The sequence below is a fragment of the Lycorma delicatula genome, chromosome 1, assembly GCF_047948215.1.
Source record: "Lycorma delicatula isolate Av1 chromosome 1, ASM4794821v1, whole genome shotgun sequence".
Lineage (NCBI taxonomy): Eukaryota > Metazoa > Arthropoda > Insecta > Hemiptera > Fulgoridae > Lycorma > Lycorma delicatula.
The window spans coordinates 342,370,472-342,392,915 of record NC_134455.1 but is presented as its reverse complement, the minus strand read 5'-3'; the positions used below and the strand labels follow the sequence as shown (position 1 = coordinate 342,392,915).

At 30.7% G+C, this 22,444-nt stretch overlaps 1 protein-coding gene across 1 annotated transcript in view; it reads right to left on the bottom strand.

Moving 5' to 3' along the window:
* LOC142334339 (uncharacterized) overlaps positions 1 to 22,444 on the bottom strand; it is a 166,437-nt gene that overhangs the window by 15,808 nt on the left and 128,185 nt on the right. Inside the window, exons 9-11 of the mRNA XM_075382307.1 lie at positions 19,155 to 19,397; positions 15,405 to 15,542; positions 10,801 to 10,929 (exon numbers count right to left, since the gene is read on the bottom strand). Coding sequence (XP_075238422.1) covers positions 10,801 to 10,929; positions 15,405 to 15,542; positions 19,155 to 19,397 — 510 coding nt within the window. The remainder of the gene's footprint in view (positions 1 to 10,800; positions 10,930 to 15,404; positions 15,543 to 19,154; positions 19,398 to 22,444) is intronic.

Here is a 22,444-nt window from a genome sequence, read left to right as displayed (position 1 = left end):
TATTTACATGTTAATTTATAATATAAAACATGTAATTTGAGCCTTTGTTAAACTAATTATAAAATTAACTTCTGAAAAATTGATGAAAACACATTAATTGGTTAAGCATGCCATCACTACTAAATTCTTTGCCTTATCTAAGTTTCATATTTTTACACAGAATAGGCTGTGTAATTTTCATGACATGATGAATTCACGCAGTTTTACTCACTGGTAGACCCACCGGGTTGGTCTAGTGGTGAACGCGTCTTCCCAAATCAGCTGATTTGGAAGTCGAGAGTTCCAGCGTTTAAGTCCTAGTAAAGCCAGTTATTTTTACACAGATTTGAATACTAGATCGTGGATACCGGTGTTCTTTAGTGGTTGGGTTTCAATTAACCACACATCTCAGAAATGGTCGAACTGAGAATGTACAAGACTACACTTCATTTACACTCATACATATCATCCTCATTCATCCTCTGAAGTATTATCTCAACGGTAGTTACCGGAGGCTAAACAGGAAAAAGAAAATTTTACTCACTGGGATACTTTAAGCTTATACCTATTAAACCTCCATAAATTTACTGATTTTAAGAGTCCCATATCATAATTAATTTAACTACAGTGCTGTTAACATATGTATCAATATCATTAGGGTTTTTAATATCACATTTTTATTTATTTAAAGTTGCAAAAGATATTATAAGATGTGATATTAAAAGTTGTTTTATTAATAAAAGAAAATAAGAAATCTTAGAAAAACTGAAAAATGGTTTATTACACAAATTGTTAGCAGAAGAATGTAGTGAAGGAACATAAACTATTTCAGACATAAAGAAAAATGGAGAGACTGTTATGAATTTTATATTGCAACTCAAAAAAGAACAGCTTTTCCAGAAAGATGGTGAAGAAAGCATCAAACAAACACGGATTGAACTCTTTTTTGGTAGTCTGTTCAAAAGCAGTCCCTTGGTGAGCCAATTTCAAGACCAATTCTAGAAGAGAAAGCCATTTTTAATGATAAACTAAGTGGAGATGAACATTTTCAAGCAAGTACTTTGAAATTTTAAATAGCCTCATGGAATTTGGCAACTTGAAAATCAAAGAAAAAATTATCAGCACTTGTTCTACCAGCAAATGAATTTATTCAACAACTTGATTTTTTTTAAAGATTATGATAAACACTTTGTTTATGATATTGAGGAAACAGGCCTTGAATGGAAAGCTCTTCTTCCTAAGAAAACTTTAGTTTCCTGCAAAGAAGAATCAGTTCCAGGCTACATAATGTATGTCACTGTTGATTCATGGTAATGCAACTGGAGATCACCAATTAAATCATATGCTGATTGGCAATTCAAAAAGACCACTTGCTTTTAAAGGTGTCTGATATCTTTCAATTATTTACAAACACCAAAAGAAAGCATGCAATATTTTTTCAGAATAATATGATAATTATTTTGTGTGGGAAATTATGAAATAATTTAAATACCCATACAGATTATGGGTAGAAATGAATAGGTTTTTTTGATAGTAGATAATGTACATAGTCATTGTTCAGTAGGATGATTAGAAAGAGAAGATGGAAAATTCAAAGTTCTGATTCTTAGTTTCCTAGGGGTTATCATTTCCCTGAAAAGCCATTACTGCAATAAATTAAGGAAAGAGGTTCTTTTGGTTAGTAATGAAGATGTAAGCAGCATGATTAAGATTATTAAGGTGATCAAAGATATTAATTTGAAAAACTGCTGTGGTATGGTTATCGATGCATGGAATTCTTTCAAAAGCATAAAATTAGTTTGAGGGCTAATATAATTTTAAATAAAACAATGCTCAGAAAGACTGATAAAACACATTATGAAGATGTTATAAACATAAGAAAGGTCGCAGAAGAGATTACAGGTTGTACAGACTGCAAACTGTTGATCCATTCATCAAAAATAGCAATGATCCAGTGTGCCAAATGACAAGATGCCAGAGTGAGCAATGACAAGAATGTAGAGGCAGTATGAGAAGAAGATCAGCTATCAGCTAAACAAGAAAGTACTTGCATTCGTGGAGATCACACGATAAAGCTCATGAATTCCCTACACAGATTCTTTGTTTAAAAGATTATGTGTTCTTACAGCTCGTAAATGAAGATAATTAACGTATGTACAGATTAAAAATTTTTTAAAGAAGAAATAATTTCTGTAATTTTTTTTGATTTTTTGTAATTTTTAAGAAATGGTATTTTTTATAACTGTAACATTTTTTTCCGTATTCATGTTCATTACATTGAAAAAAGTGACATTAAAAAATAAAAATATTAAAAAATTTAATAGTGCAGGTTGAGTATGAATGTGAAGAGGTAGAAGATATGATCCCTGGAAAACAGTTGAATGTCAAAACATTTATGTCAAAAGGTATTAAATTATCCCATGATTTTACCCAGATTTTTATAGATGCTGTTACATTTTTGAATAAAAGTTTAATCTTTAAGCACAAAATTGAAGATTCCATGCAAGAATACACAGAACTTCACATGGCTTTAAAAACAAGAGTGAAACAAGGAAAAATTACAAATTTTTGTAAGTGTAATCCATAATACTGTAGATTAGTTTTGTAAATTTCCTTTACAGTAATTTTACTTTTAGTGTACACAGTACTGTAGTGCTGTTTTCTTGACTTTTTAAGGTGATTGCCGAGTATGATTTGAACATGCAATACAGTTTTCTAATACAATACATATTCTATGTACTGTAGTGAGTTATTAAATCAAACAGTTCAGTAAGTGCTTATGAATAAATTAGGAAATATACTGTATTTTGTTAAATATTTTCTGGGTAGTGTACCTATGTACTATACTAAACCAGTGCTTATAATTAATGTAGCCATCTGTATTTCATCAATAACATTGCCCAATATATGCATGATTATTTTTCATTTTACATAGAACCTAACCATTCTTCCTTAAATGATGAGTATTGGTTCCATTCTATATTTGTGGCTCTTTTACAGTCTCTAATCCTCGCGAATAAGGAAATTTTACTGAATATATATATATATATATAAATAATATGTACTTATATATAATATAAATATACAGAGTGTCTCATGAAGAAGTGGAGAAACTTTTAGGACATGTTACTGTGGCTGGCAAATAAAGCTACAGAATCCATTGCAACTGCAAATACAGTCTATGTCAGTTATGACATACGGAGTTGTGGATATCCTTAGATATAATACTTAAATAATAAACCAGGTAAGAGATTTTTTATCTTAATTTGTTGGAGAAAATGATCAACATAAGAAGTAAACAAGAGTAAGGCTACTTCCAGCAAGATGAAGCAATATATCATGCATCAAAAACAACCAACTATCATTCAATGATGTGGCTTTTACAGAAGAATGTACCGTCAGAAGAGGGCAGTTGCCTCCATAATCTCAGATTTGTTAAACTGGGTTATTTCCCTTCAAGGCTATTCGAAGGATAAAGTTTATGAATCAAATATTCACACTATTGATGAATTGAAGATGAAAATTCAACAAGAAATCAACGACATTGACATTTTGTGTCAGGTAACTAAAATATCATCACTTGAACACAAAAGTGCATCGATGGACAGGGCACTTGGAACATTTTTTGTAAAATTATGTAAACTTTTGCTAATGTAAAAACAGAATTTAATCTAATTACATTTTAATTTTTTCATTTCATTCTTAAAATATTACAATTGCAACTGTAGTTAAGCATTCAGTTTTAAGTTGCTTACCCTATACTAATGAAATAAATTCTATCTGTAAAAATAATTGTTGAAAAAATTTTAATTAATTAAAAATTTTTTAGCTTCAAAAATCTTTATCAAAAATTATGATAGTATTTAATTTACTTTTTATGAAGCGTTATTCTTAGGTTTCATTATAGCTCATATATATTCTTATTTAAATAATAATTTTTTTTTGTATTTAAAGAATTTCCCTATACATTAACTAGGAATCTGCAATAGATCAATACACAAATTTAATTACAAGTAACTGTGTAATGGAAAAAGTGAATTTGCTATGCTTGTTATTCTCGCTTCCAATGACTGTAATTATTATTTTATATAATACTTTAGGCTTTTTGCCAGAGCTTTTGATGTATAGAGTGTACAATGAAAATAAAAGCTTGCTGGCACAAGGCAGACAGTTGCTGTGCAGGGCATTATGTCATTCTTTTCTCGTATCATAAGGCTCATTCAGAAAACGAGTATTTTGCAATAAAGTGTATTTAATTACAGTCAAACCTTGCTTAACGAGCACCTCCCAAAACAAGTGATTCACATAACAAGCAAAACAAAATGTAAAAAAATGACTCCTTTAACGAGCGATGTTTCACAGAATGCTCTCATTATTGATGATCATGTCCTCATTGATGTGATATCGTGACGTCACATCATGTCTGCATCTTGGCTACCAGTCTGTGTTTAGTGGTCATTCAGCTAGCATCTTATTGTCACTTGTGAAAGTTGTCAGACACATATAGTGTATTTTTTTTTTAATGCAAAGTTTAAGCATGCTTACATGTTTATCCTCAAAGAAAATGCTGCAAGAAGACAGGGATAAGAAAAGAAAAATCACCATATTAGTCAAACACCAAATCATTGAGAAGTGAGAACAAGGTGTGAGCTTGGCTGGCCTAGCACACATGAACAATACTCAGGAGCTGACCACCACAAGCATAGTTTGGAGCTGCATTCTGTGGAAAAAATTGTTTTGCTTGTGAGTGTTTCACATTATGAATAAGATTCAGGATATTCTTATATCAGGATATTCAGGATATCAGATTCCACTATATTTTCATAAATAGCAGAAATTCTTTCCACAATTAAGATTTATTATCATTTTGTTTAATTTCAGACAATAATTTCTTTACAATATTTTTCAAAATTATAAATATTTCTTACAGTATACAGTACAAAAATGAATAGTTTACATTTGTATTAATAGATTATTATTATTACACTCCCTCCATCAAGTGAGTCATAAAATCAGTGACAACTTTATACGAATAAAGGTTATCAAAATATTTCATTTGTGCTATGTTTATATGGACTTGCAATGGTATTGTTGATGATGTTTATATTAATAAACATCATCATTAAATAATAGGCCTGTACCCTACAAATAATAACTTATTAACAGCTTAGTCGTTTTATATGTATTCATAGACAGCCTAGTAATCTTTTTTTGCATTGTTGACTGAATAATTACTGTATATTCAATTCTAATGTTTAGTTTTCATTTTTAATAACCGATTTAGTTCAATTCTTGGTGTGTCCTGGTACAAACGGTATATTTGTTTCCTTCTGTAATGTGTGGTGTGTTAGTTAATGTATAGTGTGTATTAATGAATTCATATGGTTTTTGCATTATTTGTTAGTGAACTTATTTTTGCAATTGCAGAATTTAAATTCCACAGTTAAGAATAAAAAGCTTTGTGGTCAAGCTTGTGAAATAGTTAATAATGTATACAATTTTATGAAGAAAGAATCTGTAAAGTTAGGAAAATTAGTAGATGTCAAACATTTAATAAGCATTCAAAAATATGAAGAAAGAACCATTGCAGCTTTGAGATTTAAAGATCACAAGTTCAAAATCTCTTGAAAAGAAAAGCTGCATATTTTAAATCTAAATCAAAGTCGTGTTCATTAAGCACACCAAAAAAATATAAACAACGTCCAAAACCAGTTACTGGAAATAAGGCATTGTAAGGAGAACAATTAACATGTTTCAAGCAAAACATATATAATGAACCGTCTACATTAAATAGATTATGAGAACTTCAAAAGAGTATTCAATTTACAGGTTCTATAACTACACTAGCAGCTATCCTGAAAGAGTTAGGGTTTAAAATGTTGTAAAACTGAGAAAAATAGGAAACTTTTGATTGAGAAAGAAGTCATCCAATGGAAGAGTATAGAATATTTTAAGAAAAATGACCAATTTCAGAAAAGAAAATTCTTTGATTGATTATTTGAACAAATTGTATATTTTAATATCCCATTTGATAAAAAAATTGTGGTCAGATGGCAGAAGTACAGGAGAAAAATTACTGATAAATAAAGGTGATCAGTCAATCATAATACATGTTGGAAGAGAAATAGGGTTCATTCCAAATGCAATGTTAACTTGGAAAACAAGTTCAAAAAGTGGTGACTATCACGAATGCATCAACAAAAATTTCATGATGTAGACATCTAAAAATTAATTACTGGTCTTTCTCCTGAGTCAGTGGTTGTTATCGATAATGTGCCATACCACAATTCTCTTCTACAGAAGTCTCCAAATTCAAATGATAGGAAAAATGGCATGATTAATTGGTTAGAAAAGAACAATATTCTGTTTAATAAAGCAGTGTTAAAAACCACAATTGTATGTCATAATTAAACCACATATAAATTCAAAAATAATGTACCATTCTGATGAACTATTAAAAAAACACAGACATTAGGTTCTATGACTTCCACATTACCATGCCACTTGAAATCTGATCGAGATGGTATGGTCAGCCCTGAAAAAATGTGTTGGTTAATAACATAACATTTTTAATGTAAGATATTAAAAAATTAGCTGAAGAAAAAATTAATGAAATGAATAAGGATAATTGGAAACCATATTGTGAACATCTAAATAAAGTGGAAATTGAGTATCAGAATATGGAACCACTAATCGATGAAATGACAGATAAATTTATCATCATTCATCTAGACAGTGGTAGTAAAAGTGACTGTTCCAATGAAGAAGTGAAGATGACTTGCACAGGAACTGGAAATAAAATGCAAATTTCAACTAAGTGTTAATAATAACAATAATAGTATAATCTATATGAAAACAATTGTACAAAGAAAAAAGAATTTGAAAATTCTAAATAATAAAAAATTCTAAATTTATACAGAAAAGAACTGTAAATAATAATTGTACATCTAATTTAGGGTAATTATACATACAATATACATTCAAACGCTACTTAAGATGTTTTTAGTTTAAAAATACACCTAAATTAAAATTCTTGTTTTTGCAATCATTTATTTATTGAATTATTAATACTAATTATGCAATAATGAATTATAATTAATAAAACATGAAAATGTTAATAAATTAAATGTGCATCAAAAAAAGTATAATGAATATTGTTGTTGTCCTATTAGATGGGTGTAGATGTTTTCAGGTTGGATAGTAATACAATCTTGACCTTCTCCAACAAAATTATTTAATTTATTGTATGCACTGTAGTTATTATTTATCATTTATTGAGAAAATTAATATTTGTTTTAATATTTTACAGCATTTTGGGAACATTCCATTACTGAATTATTTGTACTGAGAAGTATACTTGGTCCAGCCAATGTACGAGCTGAGCTTGTGATGTCATGAGCAGACTGTGTATTACTACTTGGCTTGAAAATATCAACTCCGCATATCAAATCAAAGTATTACTTATTATCATATTGTGTGTGGTAATGACTATCATATTTTCATTTACTAATTATAAACAATATGAATTAATTCTTTTATGACTTTTACTTGTAATAAATTATTAATTTTTAATAATAAAAGCTTATTTAAATTTTTTTCCTGCATCTAATTCAAACTTCTAGCAACTTCACCATCCTTGCTAAACAAATTACTATCTCTGTCACTTTCATTTTCACTCTCGCTATCACAGTCTATACGTATAATATCATTCTGTCATTTCATCTATCAGTGGTTTCAGTTTTCAAAACACTCTTTTTCAATATTTTTTTACTTTTTCACAATAAGGTTTCCAGTCATCTTCATTCATGGAATTAATTTTCTCCGTAGTTAATTTTCAACATTTGTGAAAGAAAATGTTGTGTTATGACTCGCCAAATGTCTTTTTACAGCTGACCATAACATCTCAATCAGATTCAAGTTAGGATAGTACGGTGGGAGTCTAAGGACACAATACCCATGTTTTTTCAGAAGTTCATTTAAGTGATATTTTTGTACTTTAATTTTATGTAACTTTACTAATTCATATAACTGTGGTTTCAGCATTTTTGAACTATATGGAATATGGGTTTTCTCCAGCCAATCTTTTCTTCTGGAGTTGGCACTTTATCAATACTGTATTGTGATAAGGGACGTTATCAACTACTACTGACATTGGTAGAAGATTTGGAATCAATTTTTCATGCACCCATCTCATGAAATTGTCTGTATTCATGTTGTCATGGTAGTCACCACCTTTCGAACTGACTTTCCAAGTAATGCATTCGGAATAAAACCGATTTCTCCTCCAGATTATTTACTATTAAACGGTCACCTTTATTAATCGATACGTGAAGTCCCTCAACAACACCATCAAACCATGACTTTGTTGAACAATGCGAACTTAAAACGTATGTTTCATCCAAATAAAAAATTGTACCTCTTTCACCTGATATCGGATTTCTCAATTAAACATTTTTCTGTTATTTTCAGTTTTATGCCAATTGAAACCTAACTCTTTCAAAATAATAGCTAAAGTTGATTCACTGCCTTTAAAATCAATAGATAACTGAAGTTCTTGCCTTATTTTTTTTAAAGTAGGTAATTCATTCTTCTTTGAATGAAATTCATTAACTATTCTTTTAACCACATCTAAATCAAAACTGTCCAGTCCATTGACAGGTTTTGAATGTCGTTTATACTTTTTTGATGTGCTGAAAGAACATGATAGGGATGTTGATTAAAAATCATTTTTTTTCTCTTCTGAGTTTTTGAACCTGAGTTCTTTATATCCCACTTTATACCCCATAATTAATCCAAATTCAAATCTTTGGTTAAAATGGTAATAGTTTTTCAACAATTTTTGGAGTCTTATTACATTTGCAAGAAGTAAACAACAGTTTATTTCCAGAGAATAAAGTTTGAGGAGATGGAATAGCAATTACTTATTAACACATCTATGAATAATATGAGGGTAAAGCAAATATAAACAGGATTTTTGTTCCTGAGCATCTACGGTTGGTAGGACTGGGCCTGTGCTTCTAGTATGCTTGGGTGGAGTCATTAGGAGTGGGGAAAGCTGGCCATTCCACACTCCCAACCTATTTATCAGTAACGCTCACGATGTTGGAGCAACAGGTGCACCCACCCTTCCACTGTGCAACATACAATTATAAAATTTCTTGCTCGTGAAGGAGTTCAAGCAACGGAAATTTTCTGGAGATTGACTGCACAGTTCTGGGACCAAACATTGTCAAGGACTTGTGTGTTTACCTGGCATAAATAGTTCAAGGAAGGATGAGAATGAGTAGAAAATCAGGAACACGATCGTCATCCTCAGACCAGCATTACAAATACATTCGGTTTGAGACATTCTTGAAGACGATCGACGGGTGAGAGTATCCAAAATTGCAGAACAGGTTGGAATAAGTTATGGGATCTGTCAAGCGATCATCACAAATGACCTACAGGTCTGTAAAGTGTGTGACAGATGGGTCCCTCTCTTTCTGACCGCAGATCAGAAGTTCAGACCTTTGGAGGTCGGTCAGAGGCTTACATCAAGGTTTGCAAAAGAAGGTGATATCCATTTTTGAGTTGGCATCTGCAACGAAACGTGGGTCCACCACTGCACTCCCCAGTTGAAACAAGCCAAGACTCGACTGTCAGCTGGCAAGGATTTTTCAACCGTTTTTTCGACTGGTGAGGTATTTTGCTTATTGATTTTTTGCATGAGCGATGCACAACCACTGATGCTTACTACTGCAAGCTGTTGAATGAGGTGAGGGCTGCATATTGCCGCAAAAGTCAAGACCAACCGATTCGAGAGGCCATCCTCCTTCATGATAACACCAGGCCCCATACTGCAGCTCTAACGGTCTCAAAACCAGAAGAATTGCACTGGACTCAACTTGATCATCCTCCCTACAGCTTGGACTTACCGTCTTGCGATTTTCATTTGTTTGGGCCGTTTAAAGAAGCTCTAGGAGGGCATGGAGGGTTCGTGCGCAAGTGACTCCTGATGCAACCAACTTCATTCTATGATGCTGCAATGAAAACCTTTCTTCTCGCTGGAAAAATGTATTTCTAAAGCATGAAACTATGTAGAAAAATTATATTTTCCTTCTATTTTTCAATAAATAAATTTAAAAAAATAATAAAATCTTGTTTATATTTGATTTACCCTCGTATGATTAGTCCAATTTATTCTCAGCTTTTAGATAGCAGAACAAATATAAAATCATGACCATGGGATGATAAAGAAAAGAGTATAAGCACTACTAACAGTGCCAATAGCATAATATTATGTCAATACATTCATCATAACCATGACTAGGATAAGAAAAATGATTGAAACCCTTAATTGATTGCAAATTGTTAATAATATTCAACATTATGTGTAATTAATATTTAATTTAAATTCAATAAATGTTATTGTTTTAAACTAATGTTAATGTAAACAAATAAAATTATTGTGTGTGAATATTTTTTTACCATAATAATCAGAAAGTATTTTTTTTATTGTGTGAATGATATAAATAAATTTTTACTTTTTTTAAGTATCTGATAATGTATTTTGACTACAACTCATTCTCAGTTAAGTATGTATCTAGTGTACATTTAATACTGGGAAAAATTGGCAAATAAGCTTACCAGTCATGAATTGGAATCACTGAAAATCTATCTGTAGGAAATTAAGGAGGGATGATACATTTTTTGAAATATGTGTATTAATATATTTTCAGAACAGTCCACTAATACATTTATAAAAAAATTCTTATTTTCAATTCTCTCAAAATCTACTGCATCACTTGTTACCACCATATATATATATAATATATACCTTACCTTTAACTGAAGCAAAGAGATGATATATTTTTCTCGAACTTCCCTCTTTTTAAGCGTAACTTGATAGTCACCAAATAGCCTGTGACAATCAAGAATTTCTGAAGGTGGCAAATAGTCACAGCATTTTTCCTAAAAAAAGATAAAAAATGTAATCTGTAAAATGAAACTAATTGTTTATAACTTTTGCTATCTATCTCACAAATTTCTAGATCAGGTTTTACGCCTCTAGAACTCTTAAAAATCAGAAAACTGTAGCAGTAATGATTTAATTTCTTAGAAGATTGTTCAGAGAAGTTACAATAGTACAGGATCCACATAAATTATTCAGCGCATTTTAGGGGTTAATAAAAAATGAACAAAGCAATGTAGTGTTCATTTATTTTTTTTCAAACATTTAGTGTAGGTACTAAAACTACTGATGACTTTGAATGAACATGCTGGCATGATGTAATGACAGCGGGATTATCAGTTGAGCAATGGCTATTGTTCAGGAGAAAGCAATTTGCATACTGTGATTTTATGAATGTGGATCTGTTATTACTGTTCATAGACTTTGAACAGTACTTAGAGTGTGGCTGTGATCCTCCTAATAAATACTCTATTAAATGTTGGTTTCAGCAATTTAAGGATACAGGAAATGTGGTACACAAAAAGGTGCTGGTGGAACTCCCTTCTTCAAGGAAGTTGGGAATTGAGCAAGAGAAACTTTTTAGAAAGCCTGGGTAAATCGACTTGTGTAAGTTTAGAACTGGGAATACTGTAATAAAACATTGTGAAGGTTCTACAAAAGCACCTAAAACTTCATGCATAAAAAATTCAGTGGATGCATGCAATTGAAGATAAAGATAAATAATGCCATTACAATTTTTCTTGGACATTTTTGATAAAGTGAACAAAGATAATGTGTTTTTAGAACAGTTAATCTTCTCAGATGAAGCTACCTTCCATGTTTTTGGTTACATTGTCATAATTATCAGATTTAAGGTAGCGAGATTCCTCATGCCATTTGAGAACATGATAGCCTGAAAATTAATATTTGGTGTGAGTTGACTGCTTGTGAAATGGACCATTCTTCTTTGCCGAGCCAACAGTTAATGCTAGCTATCTAGACAAGTTAGGGAGTATGAAGTACCACAAACTGAACATCGTCAATCCAACGTTTACTTCCAACAAGATGGCACACCACCACACTGAGATTTACATGTTAGGGACTACCCTTAAGAACAATTTCCTCAAAGTTGAATTGGCTTTGATGGACCAATTCCCTGGCCACCTCGATCCCCTGACGTTACGCCACTTGATTTCTTTCTTTGTGGGTCTGTCAAACATAGAGTGTCTGCAATGAAGGTTGTCAGCATCAATGAACTATAAAGAAGAATTGAAGGTGCAATTAATGGAGTAACTCCAGATATTCTTTGTAATGTATGGCATGAAACTGAATACTGTCTAGACATTTAATGTGGCACAAAAGGTGCTCATGTGAAATTTGTTTAAAGTTAAGAACTTGTAAACAAAACTGTAAATGCTCTGCTCAACAATAAAAATGCAAGTTAAGTACATTGCTTTGTTATTTTTTTATTAACCCCTAAAATTTACTAAATAATTTATGCTCACTCTGTACTTTATTTACATATGAACAATATAGTAAGTATCTTTTTTCATTACATTTTTAAAAATGAAATTATAAAAACCAACAGCTTTTTAATCATTAAACACATTTTTTTAGTAAATAAATAATGGTTTTACACATTAAAAACCACTTCTTTTAAACATTAACGTTTCAGATGGCCCAGCACCTATCTAATAGATGATCGGTTTTGAGGTGTATCTAACCTTGTATTATAAATGTCTTACAACTTGTACTTTCCATACCAACTGAAGATCTTAAAAAGTTAAAAAATAGTGCAGCATGCAATTACATATTTACAGAATATTCAACATATTTAGGGATTTATTAAAATGACTAATCAGAGCACACTGTAGTCAACTTTTTTCTTTTTTTTTTTTTTTTTTAACCTCCGGGGCCGCAGTTAAGCATTACTGTACAGAGGATGAGATGAATGATTTGTAGCGTGTGTGAAAAATGCTATGCCTGACCGGGATTCGAACCCGGGACCTCCGGGTGAAAGGCCGAGATGCTACCACTCGCACCACGGAGGCCGGCAACACTGTAGTCAACTTATTTAAACAAAAGGTCACCCAATATAATATTTTGGTAGTCTGTTCCTAACATCAGTTAAAGAAAAATTTTCCGATAAACATAGATCCAGAAATGCCTTTTTATCTGACACTATCCCTATCCTCCATTTTATGTTTTTTAAATTGAGGTTTATGTTACCAGAATGGACTGAGCTGTTTTAATGAAATTTGGCATACTTTTTAAACTAATAAACAAATGCTTAAATAAACTTTATGATATAAATAAATATGGAAATAATTATTCTTAAAATTCAAAATGGTGGCCACCTTAATTTTCCATTTCACAATAACTCAATAACTGATAGTGTTACAAAATAATTGTTAATAGCTAAAATTTTAAGCATTTCATTGTGAATAAAATGGCACCATGATTTTTCAAATGATATTTTATACAGTAAAGTTAAAATGGAAAATGTTACTATAAGTCTATCCTCAAGTTATAAAATAATTTTGTACAAGTTTTTGTCTCTTTCAGAACAGTAATATTAATCAACAACACTGTTGATATTGCTCAAATATTACCAAACTGGTTTTATTTACTACACTTAGTCAAAACACTTTAGTTATATTATTAATTTATATTTAATGTAAGATTTTAATAGAGTAACAAAACAGTATGGTAGATATTGTGATTATTTTTAAAAATTTTTCATTGCTACTTCTCTATTAGATGTGGTATATCTGTATTCAAACTGTGGATTGGTTGACAAATAGTGTAGCTGTAGAAACAGGCTACCTTTATTGTGAAGCTTATCCAGATTGTTTTTCAGCTTTGTGATAAAATATTTGTCAAAATTCACTAGTAGTTGTTTGAGACTGGTACATTTGAGCTGTTGACAAATAATTATAGCTGTCTGGAATTCTACCTCCACACCTGAATTAGAGGAACAAGTTTTGGATAAAACTGAAGAGGATCCAGGATTGCCATGCAGAAAAATCAAGAAAATATTCTTGCCACTGCATCATACATAACATTATTTTTAATCATTTGCTGTATCTGTATCATCTTCAGAGCAGTGAAACTTTCTTACCAGCTGATTCCAAAGTAAGAATGACTTCTGTCATTGGCTGATGAATCAGTGTGTTTCAAACCTTACTTTTATGCAATATTTTATTTACAGACATGACATCATTTACTTAAAGATGGAATAAACAATTTCAATGACAACCATATCTGAGGAGAAGATAATCAACATGTTTTTTTTTCAAAACAGTTCTTTTATCAATGCATTAGTTTTTTTGTCAATAAATGAACATATATAATAAATTCATGATAACAGGAAAATATTCCTCTAGTCAACAATTTTAATGCTATTCCCATGGAATTCTCACAAAGAATTTAAAAATCTATTGCTAAAATTGCACTTCTGGAATTTTGAAATAATAGCATATGTAAAATACACTGAAGTGTATCTGCAGCATTAAGAAAATCAATCAGCTGTAAAAGGACTAAGTAAATTAAAAACAGTATTAATGCAAACTACTGACTGATTAGAGGTGATAACAAACACAAAGAAATCATGAATAATGCCAATAGCTCTTAGGAATAATCCTGCAGTTCTACCTGTGAAGATCTAAAATATATAAAGAAAAATTATGAATCTTTTGAAATTATGAATCAATAATTAATGAAATGACTTCAATAAAAAATAGTTAATTTGTTTGAACTTTCTAGCAGGAAAAGATCACACAATTTTTCATGCAAAATTACTTTTCAAATTACTTATAATGACATCATTTACAATGATCTATTGGTTTTTGGAATGCAATCTGCAGGGTGCTTAAAAAATCTGTAAGACAATAATTTACAGATGTTAATTTCATTTGACCAAAATGGCAATAAAGGATTTAAAGGTATTATTTCTAAACTTTGAGCCTTAGTCAGGACAAGACCCACCCACCTATTGTTATTCTACATACAAATGTTTATTACTAAAACTAGATTCAACTTGTGTAGTAGTTTAACCAACAATAAAAAAATAAATAAAATAAGAAACCTGAAAGTGAATTATTGACAAGGGATGTATATGAAAACTCTGTTCTTTAAGTTAGTATGTACATTAAAAACTAATGATTCATTATACTGAAGCTCAATATCCTTTTCTCAATCTTAAATACACCAGCCAATATTTGGTTCCCTTCATCTATTAATTCTGTTATAGATTTCAATACCAGCTACTGCTTTGTACAATTTTGTGTATGAAATGCGATAAAAAAATAACAAGAATTAAAATTTTGATCAAAAAGAATTTAATTACTATTCTATATTGATACTGTCTTTTTCAAAGTAGTCCCCAGAGATGCAACACATTTATGCCACTATATTTTCCAATTCTCAGTGGAAAAAAACTATGAATAATTAATTTAAAAAAAGTTCAGTTTACTGATCAAAGTAATCTACTCACAACTCCATTTTCATGTAGATCAGTTAACATCAGAATTATTTTGCATTGTTGTTCCCAAATCATTTTCCAGAAATCATTTACAGTTGATTGCATAGGTGCTTGACATGCAATATAAAATTTTTCTTCTCCTTTTGGTCCCTGTAAAAATAATTATAAACATGAGTTATTTATTACAAAAAAAGCCCAGTAAACTGTGGACACTTTTTTGAATATATTTCTTTAGAAATATAAGTTGCCTAATTTTCTCATTTTAAAGCACACTCTTTTTGAAGAAACTTTGTTCTTTAACTTAGTATGCACATTAAAAATCAATGGTTTGTTATGCTGAAGCTAAGTGTCCTTTTCTCAATTTTCAATATACCAGCCAATATTTTCATCTGTTTGTTCTGTTATGGGTTTCAATACCGGCAATGGCTTCTTATCACATCTTCAACTGCTGCTTATCGCATCTCATAGTGTATGAGATGCGATAAAAAAATAACAAGAATTATAATTTTGATCAAAAAGTATTTAATTATTATTCTACATTGATACTGTCTTCTTCAAAGACAGTCCCCAGAGATGTGACATACTTGTCACTTTATCTTCCACTCCTCAACCATTTTTGATATAGCTCTAGGTTCACTGTGATATCATATGGTGTTATTATTGGCTAAATAAAAAGAAATTAATTATGAGGTATTATCACGGTTCAAAATTTAAGAACTATTAACCCATATTTATGATCATTTTCTTCAGATTACCTCTTGTAAACAGCATTCAAGTACTAAGTAATACTGTTTGTAAACCATAAAACCTTGTGATAAGAATTCATAATGGATGAAACAATTGTAAAAAAAAACACTAGGGAGAACCTCTTAACATAAGATCAAACTTGACATGGTTTTCTGTCTTGGTTCTTCAGGAAAATTCCATTGTGATGATTGGATCTTTATTTTAATTTAATAACCAACCTTGTTAATAGCCAGTTAATAACCTGTGTTTTGTAAGCTGTTTTGATAAATTTGAGTAATTGTGAGTCATCAGGAATGACAGCTATCAATTGTTGTGTATGCATTTGTGATGTTGCTTTTGTTGAAAATTCAACAGTTTTGGAAAAAAATGTTGGTTCTACTCATTTTATACCCAAAATGTCAGTCAAAATTGTTTCAATGATCTATAAGACATTCCCACCTCTTCATCAACTCCTCCAAAAAATTGTGATTCGATGATTATTGATCACAATGTCTTTTATTTTATCAGTATTTATATAGGCTGTTGATGTGCTAGGATATTTAACTCATTTGTTGTTTTCGGTGTCTTCATTTTCTTCTTGAAAATATTTTTAAACCACTCATAAACCCTTGGTGTTGACATATTCTCACCAAAAGTCTTCTCTCTACCATCTTTACCACTTCACTGCACTTATTCCATTATTAATCCAGAATTTAAAGAAAATTGTTTGTTCTGTCATTTTCAACAAAATAAATCACCACTTGTAATAAAGTACATCCTAATTACTCAGCTGCCAAATTTGGTATACATTAAAAATAATATTGACATCGCAATGGAAAAAGATGAACTCAATTGAAAAGCCAGAGCATACATAATTAAAATATTTTCATTATTTTTTATCACATGTCATATTTGTTCCATGATGTCAACATTTTAGGTTAGATACACACTAACAATTTAAGATTGGTAAGTTAGTACTGTTTATAACTTTTTATTTTGATAGTTTATTTCAGTTTTTTATTTTCCTTTATTTTGCTTTTGATTTTAATTTTAATGGATGGAAAAAAGTGAAGAGTGATATAAGAAATGTTGTATTTTATGCTGAAAAATACAGAAACTGTACGCTGCAATCATTCATTGTAGCAGAAAACAATAGTTAGATAGTTTAAGAAATTTATTTCCAAGGACAATCAGCAGTGTAGGTTGTACATTTAATATTGTACGTTTTACAATATTTTCTTATCAAGTATCAAAAAACAAATTTACAGGACTCCAAGATGAATGACATCCTGACTTACGATCAAAAAATTTGATATCTGTGATAACAGAAATTGTTAGAAGATATAAAACTAATGGGCTGATCAAGATGAATGCTTCAAAAAACATAAAAGCTTCTGATGCAGCTGGAAGCCTAATACACCAGTTGCTTACTTAAAAATAATTGTAGTTAAATAGAATATCTTACAAGAAAAATAGTAAAGTGTAGGAGTGCTTTACATAAAACATTATACTAACATATACTAGAACTTCCTTCAGAAAATTTTACAGCTTTTAACACTAAATTTTGAAAAAGTATATATTTATTTTATAAAGAAAATTTTATTCTGCCATTAGAGAGTGACAAAAAGTACCTTCAATAATAATGGCCCTGAAAAGAGCTGTTAAGTAAGTTAGTTGAAAGGACAATTACTAATAGTGGATGAGGCAGAATTTTTTTTAACCTTGTTAAATTGACTCAAAAAACTCACTCAGTCTGCAAGTTAACAAGAGTGATGCTGCGCCAGTGTCAAACCTGTATTATATTAATTTTAATCTTTTCTATGATATCCTCCATGGACTGGAGTAAAGGGTAACATTAGGAGATAGTATTGCATTTTAAAATCTTCACTGAAACTATTCAAAATATCAAGTGGAGGCTGTATTGAAATGTTATGAATTTTAAGGAGCATCTCTGTTTTCCCTTCTCTTTGGACTGTGAGAATATTTGTGGTTATGTAGTCATTTATCTGCATGTTATAAGAGAGAGAGAGAGAGACAGACAGCTTACATTTTTTAAGAACAAGGTTGTCTGCATTTCCCTAACTTTTTAATTTCAAGGTGTGTGATGCATTGCTACAGATCATTGTTATTATTCTGTCTTCGGTGTCTGTAAAGTTGGGAGTGGAAATTTTCTTGATGTGAAGCTAAAGGCTGCATGTAGGCACTACGTCATGCATCCTAGTTGATTAGCACAGTACACATCTTTCGTTGAATATTTCTGTTCATTAACCATAGTTATAACCTATCTTTCAATGTCTGTGTAGGATTAATATTCTAAGGTAAAGTGTCTTCTTGACTCACAAGCTCCTGCACGTCATGCCTTGCATTCTTAAACTTATATTGGATGTTCCACATAATATTTTGTTAAATTATAAGACTTTTTAAAGTCAGTGTATTTGTAATAGGTTTAACTAAGCTCCATCTTAATGTGAGCTAAATAGGCACTGCAACCTATGATAAATTGGCCATTCTTAATGATTTTTATCTTTCTTAATTGCTTATCAGAGTCCAGTTTCAATACACATTGCATTATACTATCCTTTTTCATTTTTATGTTACTTATAGAGGCCCTTCCCAGTAATACATGTATATGTCCTTACAGTACATAAAATTAGAATATTTTCAAGTGTTAAAAAAAATTACTATAAAAGTCAAAATTTGATAATTTTTTAAATCTAATCACAATATTGAAAACTAAATTTAATAAATTAACTTATAAATACATGATATTATTACAACTAAGAAGAAAAGGCAGAATGTAGGTAGCAAATACATTAAAAAAAAAAGAAACATCACAAAATCTTACAAAGATGAAGTAGCTTTGTTGCATCAAATAATGGAGATGAAAAGCTTCTTCTTACTGCTAATAAATTACTATTTAATAAGTATAGTTCTGAAAAATTATAGATACAATATTTTGAGGAACATATTTATATTTATTTTTCCTACAAAATTTAATTTAACTTATAAATAAAACAAACTGTAATAGTAATGTACCTTAATGTAGTTGGCATTTATGTACTCTGTCAAAGGTTCTTCCCCTTCAGAAACAGACAGATATACTCTAGTTTCAGGAAGTGGTATCACATTTGCATAACGATTTTTTGTTTCAGCGCCGGGTGGAAGTTCATCCATTTTTGGGCTTACTACTGGAATTTGTGAAAATTCTTCATCTATTGATTTACGATTTGTACAAAAATTAGCTAAACCAGCAAAATTCAATGGATGACTTATAGCAACCTGAAAATAATTTTAAAACTGTCATAATAAATTTAAAAAATGCAAATGTTCAAATATATACCATATATATGTACCAGATGAGAACTTAGTAAAATTATGGATAGAATTTGCTAAATTCTGTGAATTGTGATGGATTTCTGTAAAAAAAACTGGAATATACATATTTAGAAAACAGATATGCATACATTTGGGAATATTGAAGACAGTGACATCAATTGATATAGATCCTTAGTTCAAAGTCAAGTAGATTAATTTATGAGCTTAAATTGACTATCTTCAGCTTTCCTCATGTGAAACTTTTTGAAAAAAAACTGTTTAATAAGTTAATTAAAATTTCTCAATAAATATTTTTTTCCTAGTCACTTAAGATCTCACAAGAATTTAGTTCTTAAATTTTTTGGAACAGAAATATGTGAGCTTACTAGAGGCATCCCAGATAAGAATAATAACAGTGTCATGAGTAATTAAATGTTTTGACAAGACAAATTACCCATTTTCCCTGCAGTATTGAAGCAGTGTATACACACATTGTTTCACAACAGAAATTGTTTTATACTATTTTTCCAAGTTTTTCTTATGGCTAAGACACATATTGTGTACCAGAAGTAAAAGAGGCAACAGTCAGATATAATAGCAAGCTCTCCTGCAGCTGGATCTGTCAAAATAGTAGCCTCAATGATATGATTTTGCATAGTTTTGATTTGTAACCTCAGCTGTTAAATAACCTTGAATGGTTAAAGTTTCATAGTAAAATAATCAAAACTCCCATTTTAAGATTGAGATTATGAGATGGAAAACCAGCAGGATTAGGAAAGTTAAAAAATTATGGAGGATAGTGGACTGCATCTTCAGTATTGATTACAGAATCTACAGATTGATATTCCTTGCTTTGCCTTTCAAATTTTTCTAAAATCATACTATTAATTTCAAATGCAGAAATATTTTGAGGAATTATGATAGATCTTTGGCAAAGCCACTCATATGGTTTTTCTAAAAGCTTACTAATCTCTGGATAAATATTGGAAATGAGATCATCCACTGTATGCACAATGGTAACAATGTTTTCATAAACAGAAATGTAACCATCATTGTGAGGAAGAGTTCTATTTCCAATGTTTAGTAGTTGTAAGGGAAAGTTAGCATTGTCATCCCCAATATGAACTCTCATATTAGTTCTTAAGTTAATAGTGAGGACAAATTTCCATAGGGTATGATTTAAGGCATGCCTGAACAACATCAGCTCTAGTTCCTCTTGTGATGACAGGCAATGTTTGCTGAAAGTCTCCAGCAAACACAAAAGTTATATCACCCATTAATTTACCGCATAATCTAATACCTTGAAGGGTTCAATCAATGGCTTCAATATGAGCTGACACATAGAAGCAACAGCAAGCATGTCTTTCCAGTGATTATCATTTTCCAATAAGCCAAATGCAGTGCAAACAGTTTTATATGTTTGGTGTAGCACACCAACAACAGTTTTCAAGTAATCAAAACATGTAGGTCCTTTAACATTATGCAATAACATACACAGATGAAAGCATTCACTTTGGATGAATTGTATATTCTCTACTCAGAGCACCATCCTTTTTGATTTCAGGAAATCCTTCGATGTCAGTTCTACGCTTTCTTCTGCTAAACTTATTATTATAGGTATTGTAACTAGAAATGTTAGGATATAACAGTGTCTTAGCAAAGCCATTGGACTAACAAAGCTCAAAAAAAAAAAACAATAAGAGTGGTCTTCCGTGGCCTTTTAAGGATTTGTTGCAGATTTTGTTCTGTGAAATAAATACGTTGATAGTTTTCTAAGTGAACCACTAAGTGAACAATCGTGGGATAATGTAGATATATTGGAAAGTCAAAAAATTGCCAATCGACATCAGATGTACATATATATCTACCATTAATGTACTGATTCAATTCATCTCCTTTGATTTTCAACTGAAAAAGTTGCTTGATCTGAAACTTTGGTAATATATTTGCAGATATATCGAATCGCTTGCTCGGAGTTGCAAAATTCAACATTTATGTGGGCATTAATGCAGCGCGACAATAGTGGATGATGTGGAATGATCCATTTCTTATCAATATCAATTATGTTACCTTGCATGTTTAAAGTTGTCGTACGACCTCCATCCTCTGGACTTCTCGTACGATAAGTTGGTAACCGTTATCTGCAGTTTGAGTATACAAATGTACATTCGAGGATACGTTTTTGAACATTTTTCATTTATCATGCATGGTGATGACCTATTTATATCACCACACAGTCCATGACACATATGCTTAGAAACAATGTCATATAATAATGGGTCAACATTTTTATCAGGGAGTTCAGCAGATATGATAAGATCAATTTCATCAGGTTGCATTTTAGTTACTAACTATACCAATATGTAACAATGAGGTAAGCCTCGTTTTTGCCACTTGACAATTAGCGCATAGCAGTTGACCGAACCAAAAAACGTATTTTTTGTTAATAAGGTCTAGGAGTTTTTCATTTTCAAATGGAAAACTCTGGATATAATATTGTATCTATCAGTAAATTTTTGACCAGTGAATAGTTCATTATTTTTTATTTCTGTCCATTCAGGATTACACATAAAAGTTATAAATAAATCTGGAAGTCCATGTTTACACATGCATGTCATAGCATCTTGAGATTTCTCATGCATATATTGTGGTGAACCAGTGAAAGATGAGGGAAGTATAACACTTTGACTCATGCTGATAGCATTAACATTTGTGTCTTGTTGCACAGTATCTTGAACATGAATGTAATTATCAGCATGTAATTTTTTTTTGTTATTATGAGTAAAGGTTAATCTTTCAGTGATCATTTTGGCAATCATATCAACACAATATTAAATAAGTTTTTGTAATAATGTAAAAAATTGTCAATGTTATCTCAAACCATAACTTGATAAGCATAAAATTGCACACAGGAAGCTGCTTTATTTTGTTCATTATTATTTAGTGGAATAGTCAGATGATAACCATCTTCACCCTTCAAAAATAAGAGAATATTGTATCACACAAACGTT